Raw genomic sequence first — 12870 nt, 5'->3', positions numbered from 1 at the left:
AACTTTACCATACTGCTCAACAAATACAGTACATACATCTACTAAAGTGTAAAATTATACGGGCACTCGGTTAATCTCATTTTATTGGTTGCGTTTAGAGCAGGGGTCTCAAAAGCTTGGGGCCATTTCTGAGATTGACATTTCATCGGAGGGCCGCAGAGCTATTTTTGGTTAAAAAAAGTACAATATTTGTGTAAATGTACTGTTTAAATTCTATTATTTAATGTATAATAATACTTGAAAATATATAAGCAGTGTTTTTATTTTTTAAATATACATTATTTCATAAAAGTAAGTAAATTATTTCTTAACCTTATCTTTAATAACTAAGGCCTATTAAAACTTTGCATTAAACTAACAAATTACATTTCTGTATACAATTATAAACTATTATAAAAAAATTACTACCAGTAAGTGTTTCTGTTTTGATTTATTTTGGATTGTTTTGAGTCATAATATTGAATTTATTATGTTCCATCTTTGTTATTCCACAATTTTAATGAATTTGCTATTATATGTGGAAAAATATTAATAAGTGAAAGTGATCCTAAAACTTTACGTTACATAAGCTAGTTAAACAGAAAAAATGTAATAGTGTAATTGCATAGCAAGCTACATAATAATATATTATACTTCAGTATAGCAGTAAACATACTTTTATCCTCTGTATGTTTCTCCTCATCTTTCCTCTTTTCTTAACCTGGGCACTTTTTCTTATCTGTAGTTGACATATGATATCCACCCAGAAGTAACAAATCTAGTTTTAACACGCGTTGTTAGACGCGACATGTGAACGAACCCTTAAACGTTTAAATTAAAACTCAAACTAATATGAAACAAAGTGAATAAAAATCTTTCTGCGGGCCAGATTATGTTATTGTTGAAAGGTGCCGCAGGCCGCGGTAAAGGGGGAGGGCGGGCCGCAAATGGCCCGGGAGTTTGAGACCACTGGTTTAGAGGCATATGAGCTCCTCATTTCTTATACTTTTTGTTTGAGAAACACATCTGGGTGATTCTCACAAAATGAGACTTATGAGGTGTCATGAAACATTTTGATATAAAAAGTAAATGCTATCAAAATAAGAAGCATACAGTTACAAACATCTCTTCATGTACTATTTTGCACATGACGTCATACAAAACAATTTTGTAGTTTTTTTCCACATTTAAAGGGAAAATTGTCATTACCGCAACGTGTCCATGACTGGATTTGGGTACTTTGACATGGAAATATTTGTAATTAAAAAAATCTAAAAAATAAAAAGCTTCAGTGCATGTTATACTATACATTTACCAATGATCACCAAATATCACGTTTCTTTACTGTAAATGTTTAGAGACAATAATAAGGAATATAAATGTGTCCAAGACCAATTTTCTCATCATACGGAACAATTTTCAATCATTGTTTAAGCCCTCAAGGAACTAACATTTTCAAAAAAAAAAAATTGTTGTAAGGGACATAATTGACTGTGACACTCAAGATGGCTACCAGATAAGCAGTTCTTATTTTTCTCTCCAGATTAAAGTTTAAATTTTGTTTGTCATAGTACCTAGACAACTTTTTAGTTCTCATTACTGAAACATGAGTTTGTAAATGCATATATTTAATGTAATATCATGTTGCGGTAATTATATTTTTTTATAATGATAATCTAAAAAAAAGTAAATAATTCTATAGGAATATTTCTTAAATCCTCTAAAAATAATGGTTATAGTAAGTTCAGACCTTAATCTTATATGTGCAAAAAAAATTGGCTTCAATGGCTTTTTAAAAACATCTGATGCTGGACACCTTCTAAGTCTGGATTTCGTAAGAATCACCCATCTGCCCTCTGTAAGCTTTACACAGCAGACCAAAATGATAAAGTATTGAGCCACTCCACTTCCAGAAGAATAAAAGATCTTAAACTAGTGGTTCCCAATCCTGTTCCCGGTGACACACTTCACTCATTTCATTTCTCGCTTATCTATCAAACCTGACTCTGATCATCAGAACAGGATTGAGAACCACTCTCCTTAACTTTGACCTTCATCCTTACTTTATACAGTAGATTGCCTTCCTCCATAAGTTTCTGCAGGAGAATAATGAGGATATCGGGTTTGGATGTAGCCATCGCCCAGGCTGCGTTACCTTGGATACCCGGAGAGAAAAGAGAGAAGTTACTTAAAACAGTGTTTCAGAAGAACACGGATGAGCAGAAATATATATGTACTGTAATTGGCATGAGATAAAGTTACCTAAAGAAAGTACCTGTTCGATCATAAGGTGAAGTTCTGTAGCCTTATGAGGGTTTTAGTGAAAGCAGGTGAAAGAGAAAGAAGGATGAAAAAATGGAAAGAAACATGCAAAGAGAAAATAAACCAGTCACAGCAAAAGAGTGCCTGATATTCCCATAAAGATAACCATAGAAGAAGAGCTCAGGTCTTTATTTCTCTTTATCATTGATTGGGTGCAGGTGAGCAATCTGGACTTCACTTACGAAAATTAACCATGGTTTTGCTAATAGAAATCAACACACCACACACAAAACATTTACTACACTGTTATCACAAAAAACATGGTTAATTTTCATAAGGGTCATAAGTCCAGCATCAGCACCATTTAATGGAAAAGATGAAATAATAAGTAAGCAAATATACCAGAGGTAAATATAGAAGCGAGGAAAGTGTTGAACATTAATCTGTGTGTATTCATATATCAAATCATCAGATAAACAAATAAATAATCTTGAGTTTTACAAGGAGTGTCTGTTATATAAAATCCTTCTGATGATGTAGAGATTTTCTAAATCATTTGGTTAAACTGCCACACGTGTGTTCCTGTGATTTATTATTCATGCTACTAAAATTAATTCAGTTCAAAGTGATCAATTTAATAAAATCTTTCTTTGATCTTGATTTCTTTACTTATTAAAACAGGTTCACAAAAATGCCAGTGTGGTGAGGTGGCATTAGCCTCTTCAGACAGTAATCAATTCTCATAATGCGATGAATGGTATTTTTAACATTTACACGGGGTAGTCTCTGAGTTTATAAAAGGGGATCAATGCAAAAATCATTTTGTTCTTCCCTGTGGACTGCTGAAAAGCACCGTATGGTAGGGCTGTGCAATTAATCGTTTTTGATTTTTCAATAACAAAAAACAAGATAATCGAGATAAAACAATTATTATCAGCACAAGTGAATTGCGGCATGTCTCTCTTTTTCTATCGCACTCTCTCTCTCTCTCTCTCTCTCATTCACAAACACACAGACACACATTCAGATGCGTTCTCAGATTTTTTCAAAGTCAGATTGCTAAGTACTAAAATCCTGTTTATATTTGTAAAGTTTTATGAATTTCATGCGAGGCAAAACTTTCCCTCACATTTAAAATATGAATTACGCGCCGCTGGATTGATGTGTTTGTAAGCCACTTCTGAAGGGGCAATTGCTTTGGCACGTGTGGCCTATTGCAAAAAAAAAAAACACAAATCCATTGAATTGAGTAAAGTACTTGTAGGGATAACGATTTGGGAAAAAAACAGGGATACGAATTTGTCTAAAATTTTTTACATAAAAAAGGATTATGATTTTTAGTAAAATAATCAGGACTACAATTTCGAAGAAAAAAAACAGGAGTACGAATTTGACTAAAATAACCGGTATTAGGATTTTGATCAAAATAACCAGGATCACGATATTTACAAAAAAAATCTGGATTACAGATTATTTAAAAAAGATTATTTATCATCTGGATTACAGATTTTTTTTTACAAAAAAATGATCGTGATTGTGTTTTTTTTTAAACAAAATAATCAGGATTGCGTATTTTTTAGCAAAATATTGGGATTGGGATTTCTACCTAAATAATTGGGATTATGAATTGGAAACAAAAGAATTAAGAATGTGGGCAAAATAATCGGGATTGTGATTTTAACTAAAAATAATCAGGATAAAAAATTGGATTATCGTTTTTACAAAAAATAATAATCTGTATTAAGAATTGACCAAAATAATCGGGACTGTGATTTTTCCTAAAAGTAATCAGGATTTAAAAAAAAAAAAATCGGGATTATGTTTTTTACAAAATAATAATAATAATCTGGATTAAGACTTGACCAAAATAATCGGGATTATGAATTTTAGCAAAATAATCAGGATAAAAAAATGGGATTATTGTTTTTACAAAAAATTATAATAATCTGGATTAAGAATTGGCCTAAATATTTGGGATTACGATTTTTAGCAAAATAACCGGGATTATGAAAAAATTGTGAATGTTTATTAATAATAATAATAAAAAAAATTATGGATTAAGAATTTGACCAAAATAATCAAGATAACGATTTTACCAAAATAACCAGGATTATGATTTTCATCAAAATAAGCGTGATTATGATTTTTACTGTGTTATGTCTTAGGTTTGTATTTTGGTTTTCTGTTCTAATTTGTAATTTGTTTTAGTTAAGTGAAGGCTCATTGACATCAACTGGCTGATTGGTATCACCTGAGAGAAGCCATTTTAAACCCTGGTCAACTTTCCACTCTCTCGCTCTTTGGCAACTGGCACTGGAGCAGCAATGATGTTTAACATTTTCTTATTTTAACTTGTTTGTAATTCAATAAATGTTTTTTTGTTTGGCTATTCTAGTTTTGTGTTTTTTTGTTGCTTCCCAAGAGCCTGGGCTGTAACATACCGAAAAAAAAAAAAAAAAAAATCGGGATTATGAAAACAAAATTGGGATTATGTTTTAAAAAATGGATTAAGAATTCGACCAAAATAATTAAGATAATGATTTTTACCAAAATAACTAGGATTATGATTTTTAACAAAATAATCGGGATTATGACTTTGACCCCCCCCCCACTGGGGGATACGAATTTGACAAAAATAATCTGGCTTACAATAAAAAAACAGGATCATGATTTTTACAAAAAAAAAAAAAAAAAAAACGGATTACAATTTTAAAGGAAAAAAAATCGGGATTACGAATTTGACTAAAATAACCTGGATTAGGATTTTGATCAAAATAACCAAGGATCATGATATTTACAAAAATATATCGTGATTGTGTTTTTTTTTTACCAAAATAATCGGGATTGCGATTTTTACCAAAATAATCAGTATTATGATTTTTACCAAAAATAATCAGGACTACAAATTTGACCAAAATAATCAGGATAAAAAAATATGTTTTTTTTTACAAAAAAAAAATCTGGATTAAGAATTTGACCAAAATAATCGGGATTATGATTTTTCCCATAAGTGAGCAGCCCTACCACATGGTAACTTGCATTTTACATTAAATCTGCATCCGACGAAAATCTTTGTTAACATGCATTTTAACTCTTTCACCGCCATTGCCAATGACGAGAATTTCCAGCTTTCCGCAATGCTATTATCCACCAGGTGGCGCACTTCTGCAACTTATACAACCCAGAAGTAATGCCTCATGTGAAAGAGAAAGAACTCTATGTTTTAAAGATCGCTCTGAATCTGATCTCTATCAGAAGTCCTTCACAAAAATGGAATTATCTCAGATTTTTGCTCAAAATTGGGTGACACAAAAATAAAGAGAAGAAAATCATGAAAACTTTTGAAATGGCCCATTATCATAGTAGCAACAGGGCGTTTAATACAATTTTAAAATGCATTTAATTTTTACATAACGTTACACATATTAACATAAAAACCAAGCATCTGTGTCATGATCATGTGATTAACCACACGTGAGGTGCATTTCCAGCTGTTACAAACTCACATATCCACAGTGAACTGAATGAGTTTTATCAATGAGGATTTATTTCTACAGATATCCTTATGAGAAACAATTACCATCTGAATCGAGCTACATTCTGCTATTTATTACTATATTTTGTTATATTGGTGCATATGAGTGAAAGTGATTTATTATAAAGACGATCTCACCTAGCTTAGCTCCTTTCTTGAGTAACGTGAGCACTACAGATGTGTTCCTACAGCCGATGGCTCGATCCAGCGCTCGCATGCCACTGTAGTCCACGTGTTCAATCACAGCTCCCTTCTCAACCAGATAATGCACCTGTACACTCACACATCACTTACAATAAATCAACTGAAGTTAACAGACTCTGGTCTTAGAGTCAATACTGAATTTAATCTGGCCACACCACACAGAATATTGAATTTACTATAATGCAAATTAACCCAGTAAAGCACTCATACATTTACATCTATGCATTTAGTAGTGACTTTACAGTGCATTACAAGGTATACATTTGATCAGTATGTGTTCACAGGCAATTAAACCCATGACCTTTCACCTTTCATGAATAAATATGACCCTGGATCACAAAACCAGTCGCACGTAGGGTTGGGAATCGTATTCCAATTCTGAAATCGGATCCAAAAGAAAGGATCCTTGTTATAAAATTACAATTTCAATTCCACTTAGCAATTCTGGACTGCACAGTCACATTATTTTTTACGTCATCTGCACAAAAATCAGATCTAAAAATCAGTTTGTGCAATGGACCGTGATGGAAGGCACAATAAAGTGTGGCTGCATTTTGCCAAATCAGAAAAAGACAAAGCTATGTGTAATTATTGTGACAAACTATTATGTTGCAAGATTGGTGTCACCAGCAATATGGCAAAGCATCTGCGGTTGGTTCATCGAATCAAATTAAAATAATTCACTTTGTTTGATGTGTTGCGCATCCTGAGTGACACACAGGAAAAACTGATCGATTACAACATTGATAGTGAAAGACTGCATGCATTTTTTGTTGTTGAGTCGCCATCAGTTAGGTAGGTGTTATGTTATGAGGGAAAATTATTTAAAAATCATTTTGAGCTAGCCTAATCATGTTTGTTTAAAAGTTTTGCAGCTCCTAAATAAGTTTTTATGTTGCCTCCTTTTTTGTGTTCACCTTTAAGTAATGGCACAAAAGCAGTAGTTTTGATCTATAAAAGCTTGAATTTTATTGTTTTCAACCCATTAGAATCAAAACCAAGATTCGTTAGGAATAGGATCCAATCAGCGGAATCGAATTTGGAATTGATAAATTTGAAATGATGCCCAACCCTAGTAGTCGCACGGGTATATTTGTAGCAATAGCCAACAATACATTATAGGAGTCAAAATTATCGATTTTACTTTTATGCAAAAAAATAATTAGGATATTATGAAAAAGATATTTTTTATACATTTGTATATTTCCTACCGAAAATATATCAAAACTTTATTGCTTTAAGTGGATGCTAAGGACTTAATTTGGACAACTTAAGGCAATTTTCTCAATATTTAAGATTTTTGTGTACCCTCAGATGTCAGATTTTCAAATAGATGTATCACAGCCGAGGGGCAACCTTCTGATCTCTCTGATGAAGCCAATACAGAAGTGATTTAAACTGCAATTTATTGACTGACCGCTAGAGGCTCCAAAAGGGAGTCAATCCCATAGACCCCCATGTTACAATGCCCAACTATACAGCAGAAATAAATATTGGTACAAAAAGTATTTTGCCCTTCATGACAACTCTGAGGGGGTGATTTTTTTTTGTAACTCATCCGTTTAAATTATATTAAGACTTAAAGTTGAGCTAGGCGGGTGTGGTTTCAGCAACCAGCCACCTCAGCATCACCCATGTCCCGCCTCTTTACCATTTTCGGTTATCCACGAGTGACGCGCGGCCAAGAAAGCGACAGCAGGCAACACCTACCTTTAGCTTACAAAATGCTTTTCACAAACCTATAGGTGATATCACAGACACTACATCCATATTTTTTACAGTCTATGATCACAGCCAAATATTGTCCACCCTAACTATACATCATTGGAAAGCTTTATTCAACTTTCAGATGATGTATGAATCTCAATTTCAAAAAATTTAGCCTTATGACTAAAAACGGGGATACGAATTTGACTAAAATAATATGGATTACGATTTGTACAAAAAAAAACAGGATAACGATTTTTCCAAAATAATCGGGATTAAAATTTTGAAGAAAAAAAATCGAGTTTTATGAATTTGACCAAAATAACCAGGATTTGGATTTTTGATCAAAAAACCAGGATCACAATATTTACACACAAAAAAACTGGATTACAAAAAAAAGTAAAAGTTTTTTTGATTGCAGGGTTTTTTTTACAAAATAATTGGGATTGCGTCTTTTTTTACCAAAATAATTGGGATTGTGATTTTTACCAAAATAATCAGGATTATGATTTTTATAAAAATGATTATGAATTTGACCAAAATAATTGGGTTTAGTAGTTAAAAAAAAAAATTAAGAATGTGGGCAAAATAATTTGGATTGAGATTTTTACCAACATAATCAGGATAAAAAATGGGGATTATGGTTTTTACAAAAAATAATAATAATCTGGATTAAGAATTTAACCAAAATAATCAGGATTATGAAAAAAAAATCAGGATTATGGTTTTACAACAAATAATAATCTGGATTAAGAATTTGACCAAAATAATCAAGATTAAGAATTGTGGGTAAAATAATCTGGATTGCGATTTTTACCAAAATAATCAGGATAAAAAAAACGGGATTATTGTTTTGGATCAAGAATTTGACCAAAATAATCAGGATTATGATTTTTATCAAAAAAAAAAAAAATGTGATTATGGTACCTTTATCTTAAAAAATGCTCTTCACAAACCTATGGGTGATGTCACGGACACTACATCCATATTTTTTACAGTCTATGATCACAGCCAAATATTGTCCACCCTAACTATACATCATTGGAAAGCTTTATTCAACTTTCAGATGATGTATGAATCTCAATTTCAACAAAACTGACCTTTATGACTGCTTTTTGTGGCCCAGGGTCACATATATCAGAGAGCTGAATGACTTACAATGTCTGCATCGCCATAGAAAGCTGCCAGGTCCAGAGGAGTGCGGCCGTTCTTGTCCGAGTGTTCGATAACCGCACCCTTCTCCACCAAAAACTGAACAATATTCTTATGTCCTTTTAAACACGCCCAGCTGAGAGGAGTTAAGCCCTCCTTATCCACTGATGTTAAAGAAGCACCTGGAGAAATACAAATGATATTCATTTCACTTGCCGTCTGTATTAAGAAATGACTTTATAATACATCAGCAACATCTTAAATGAGTTTGGTTTTAACAATAAACTGTTATGAAAATATTTGTTATGGATTATTTAAGGAATAGAAATCATTCCTGAAATCCAAATTGAAACAAGAATTCTTTTGAATTTTCCACCACACTTTATATTTTGCGTTTATTATAGAGAGGTCAGTTACAGAAGTAAAAGGAAAACTGGGATTGAGAATTCAGCCAAGCCATCACCGAACATTTAAATCTGGAAGTCTCTCACCTTTAGATAACAGAAAGTCAGCAGTACTGAGATGTCCCTCACATGCTGCGACCATCAGTAAAGTGCGACCCTGTTTATCGCTGACGTTCACGTCTGCGCCGTGTTGCAATAACAGATCTGCAATCTGAGAGTAAAAGAGTTTCTTCATTAAACACTTATGAGACGTGGTTGGCGGATGTTTGTTTAAATCATTCAGGTGATCTGGTACCTGCCAGTGTCCCTGACGGACTGCGCAGAAGAGCGCACACGCCCCTCTTCTGTTCACCTGCTGCACCTGCGCCTCCCGCTCCAACAATAAACTACAAACCTCCAACTTTCCTCGTCCTGCGGCCGCTGTCAGAGCTGTGTGAAGAGAAACACACCGAAAGTTAGGGATGCACCAATACAAATATCTGTGCCGATACCAATAGATACGGATAGTTTTGATTTTTTATCCAAAAATATTTAATCAAGACCTTGCAATTCTGTCGTCATTGTATTTTGATAATCAGCTGTTAAGCAATAGTCCGATATTAGGAAAATTAGCTTTTATCTACCGGTACCAATTATAGACCGATATATCGGTGCATCCCTGTCACTGAATATTCTTCAGCAACAAGTTTAATTTTACAAAAAGGAAAAACACATAAACATACACAGCATCTGAACAGAACGCAGTAAACAGAAAGACAAACATTTCACTTCTTAAAATACGACTTAAGGCCAGCAAATGTCTGCAACATTACAGCTGTTCTTTTTAAAACTCTCTCCACAAAGTAAAGAGGACATTAATGGATCACTAATTTATCTAAAAGACTGAACCTGCTGTGTCCAGAACATTGAGAGACAGAATGAAGGGTCATGTAGGACATCAGGATGACTAATGTAGCTCTCCACAGTTTCACCTGAACAAGATTAAAGGATCAGACCACTACACATCTACACAGCATCCATTTAGAGAAGACGACTGGGTCATTAGTAGAAAAACTTCAAGAATCAAACATCGAAACAAGAACACTCAACCCTCTTCTACACATTTTTCTTTACTCAAATCTGTGTCTGTTTTTCCTGCAAACTTATTAAGAACCAAACTAAATCAATTCTGTGTTTTCTCTGTTGAATTCTGCAAGATGGATTTAAACATGGGAAACCAGGGTATTTTGTTGACAACATTTTTACACAACTTTTTTTGAGAAACGAGTTGAATTAACTCAAAATTTTAAGGTAGCATGTAGACGAAGTTGAACCAACAAATCTTTTGCAGGGGCAAATCTAATGCAGGGTAAGAGTTACTGATGAACGAGTGTTTTGGAGCCATGTAGGTAAATGTTTACATCATATGTTTTTTTTTCGGTTTCTAAGTTGGGTGTGTAAGATACCAAAAGCAATGTTATGTCATATTAATCAGGGTCTTGCTGACTAAAACATAGCATCATTTTGAAATATGTCTGCAGCTCTAGCAACTTTTTTGGTGGGCTTGAAAATATTTTGACCCAGCGGGGTTAATTGTAACGCCGTGTCACAACTAACCTCTCAGCACTAACACGATATGAAAACCGCTAACGTTAGCATAATTCTTGCCGTGTTTTAAATAGGCTACATACGAATGATTGCTGGCTGCCAACAAAATACATTTGCCTGTCTTATCAAACATCTTGTGTCAAAATAGATTTTTGTTCATATCTTTTAAATTGAATAAGGTCACGTCAAAGATTAAAATCATAATGAAATGAATGCCTAAAATCAGACTTTGATTTTCATTATCTCAGAATTTAATTTTGAGACTTTAGTATTGTTTTCACAGACTGGGTCACATATACATTTTTTTTTTTCATAATTATGCTGCTTTTTTCCACATATTTAGACATTTGTATCCATTTATTATTGAATTATGGTTAGATAAGGGATGAATAGTGTAGATACTTGTCTATAATAGACAGATTTATTAACAATATTCACTTCAAGTATATAAAAAAAATAGTATTGAAATACCTGCCTGCAAACTTAATTTTTAGCAAGTGTTACAACTAACCCCCTGCCTGTTACAATTAACCCTATCTATTGGGTAAGTTGTAACATTTGAACTTTTGTCATGTTTGGTGTAATTGTCGAAAAATGGTAAGTAATAGAAACAAACTTCAAATGTTCATTTGTAGCAGAGATGTGTGTGTTGCTTGTGTAAAAATATAACTCAAAAAAAATTTAATGATTGAGCCAAAACCAAAAAGCATTTGGTTGTGCCCCGCTCTCCCCTATATTCATCAGGATGTTTAGCTGTGTACCCACCAAACATGAAGCACCGCGTTCCTCGCTCTAGATTACTCATGGGAACTTGTGCGAAAACAAGTTTAAGGGGAAAAGCGCATATTTTCGCACTGCCTAATTCACGTCATTCACATCACCCAGCAAAAATTCATGTCTATTCGCATCTTTAGATTGATTTTATTTTTGACACACCAAACATGTTGAATTCGTGTTTGGTGTGTACGCACCATTAGGTGAGTTATTGTTAAGGACCGTTCACATTATAACGTTAACTATAACGATAACTATATTAGCGTCCACCTCACCAAACGATAACGATACATTTATGCTAATTCGCTCACACGCACCCACTCGCGCACATCACTTGCCTTTAATATTGCATATTTCTTGTAATTAAAACGTTTGCAATTGTTTAATTTACATGTCACTGAATATGTAAATATGCTGTTCGTGTTGCATTTACTCAGCGGGTAACCAGCAGATGTCCTCAACACGCTGCGTGTCACGTAACTCTAAACAGTGAATATAATAGTTTGTGTAATCTCTAACCTTCTCGCGTAGTTAATTTTTATAGTTATCGTTATTGTTATAATGTGAACGGCCCTTTAAAGATGGATATTCATGTGCAATGTATTGATAACAGATTGACCTGTCTGTCTGATTCAGTCCAGCACATCCATCATACAGTGAAAACATGTCTGTCTACTTCTGTATGGAGAACCAGACCTCCTAAAGTCATTAAACTAAATTGCTTTAAAATATTTCAAATTCAATTCATTTAAAAATGAAAAGCCCTCAGCAATCACTGAAATGAAAATGAAGCACAGAAATGTTCTGGGGCTTTCAACAATTCACGGTGCAGAAATGCAATTATGAACTCTGTAAACAATGACAGAAAAAACAAAGCCAAACAAACAGAGAAAATGTACCCGGGGAAATACAAGATTTAAAATGAGAAAACATGTTATCTCCAAAGTCTTCTCTAAAGGATCTGCAGTAAAGCCTGAATGCTTGGGGACGATTACATAAGAGGAAAATATATTTGGAGGTCCTGGCAGGGGTGAGCACATCAGGTTAGGCTCTATGATAATCGACCTACAACTAGATTCAGTTTGTTAACCGGAGCACACAGGTCCGGCCCAAAGAGAGATGGCCTTACTCAGTCAATATTAAAGATATCAATGTTATATTTTCATTTGTATTAAAGGGGACATTTCACAAAGCTTTTTTAAGATGTCAAATAAATCTTTAGTGTCTCCAGAGTACGTACTGTGAAGTTTTAGCTCAAAATACCTT

General features: G+C 33.6%; 2 protein-coding genes across 5 annotated transcripts in view; one reads left to right on the top strand and one right to left on the bottom strand.

Annotated features, from left to right (window-relative positions):
- LOC135733618 (WD repeat, SAM and U-box domain-containing protein 1-like) overlaps positions 1–4628 on the top strand; it is a 36522-nt gene extending 31894 nt beyond the window's left edge. The window contains exon 13 of the mRNA XM_065252386.1: positions 4450–4628. Coding sequence (XP_065108458.1) covers positions 4450–4453 — 4 coding nt within the window. The 3' untranslated portion in view covers positions 4454–4628. The remainder of the gene's footprint in view (positions 1–4449) is intronic.
- The window catches only part of tanc1b (tetratricopeptide repeat, ankyrin repeat and coiled-coil containing 1b), a 168729-nt gene that overhangs the window by 6970 nt on the left and 148889 nt on the right, over positions 1–12870 (bottom strand). For 3 of the 4 annotated variants that reach the window (XM_065252378.2, XM_065252380.2, XM_065252381.2), the window contains 6 exons: positions 9539–9672; positions 9331–9454; positions 8846–9021; positions 5915–6047; positions 2255–2284; positions 2043–2134 (listed from right to left, as the gene is read on the bottom strand). In XM_065252378.2, the coding sequence (XP_065108450.1) occupies positions 2043–2134; positions 2255–2284; positions 5915–6047; positions 8846–9021; positions 9331–9454; positions 9539–9672 (689 nt within the window). The remainder of the gene's footprint in view (positions 1–2042; positions 2135–2254; positions 2285–5914; positions 6048–8845; positions 9022–9330; positions 9455–9538; positions 9673–12870) is intronic. The other variant, XM_065252379.2, reaches the window with a different exon arrangement.

This window comes from Paramisgurnus dabryanus, chromosome 15, assembly GCF_030506205.2.
Source record: "Paramisgurnus dabryanus chromosome 15, PD_genome_1.1, whole genome shotgun sequence".
NCBI classification, from domain to species: Eukaryota; Metazoa; Chordata; class Actinopteri; order Cypriniformes; family Cobitidae; genus Paramisgurnus; species Paramisgurnus dabryanus.
This window is presented reverse-complemented; position numbering and strand designations above follow the sequence as displayed.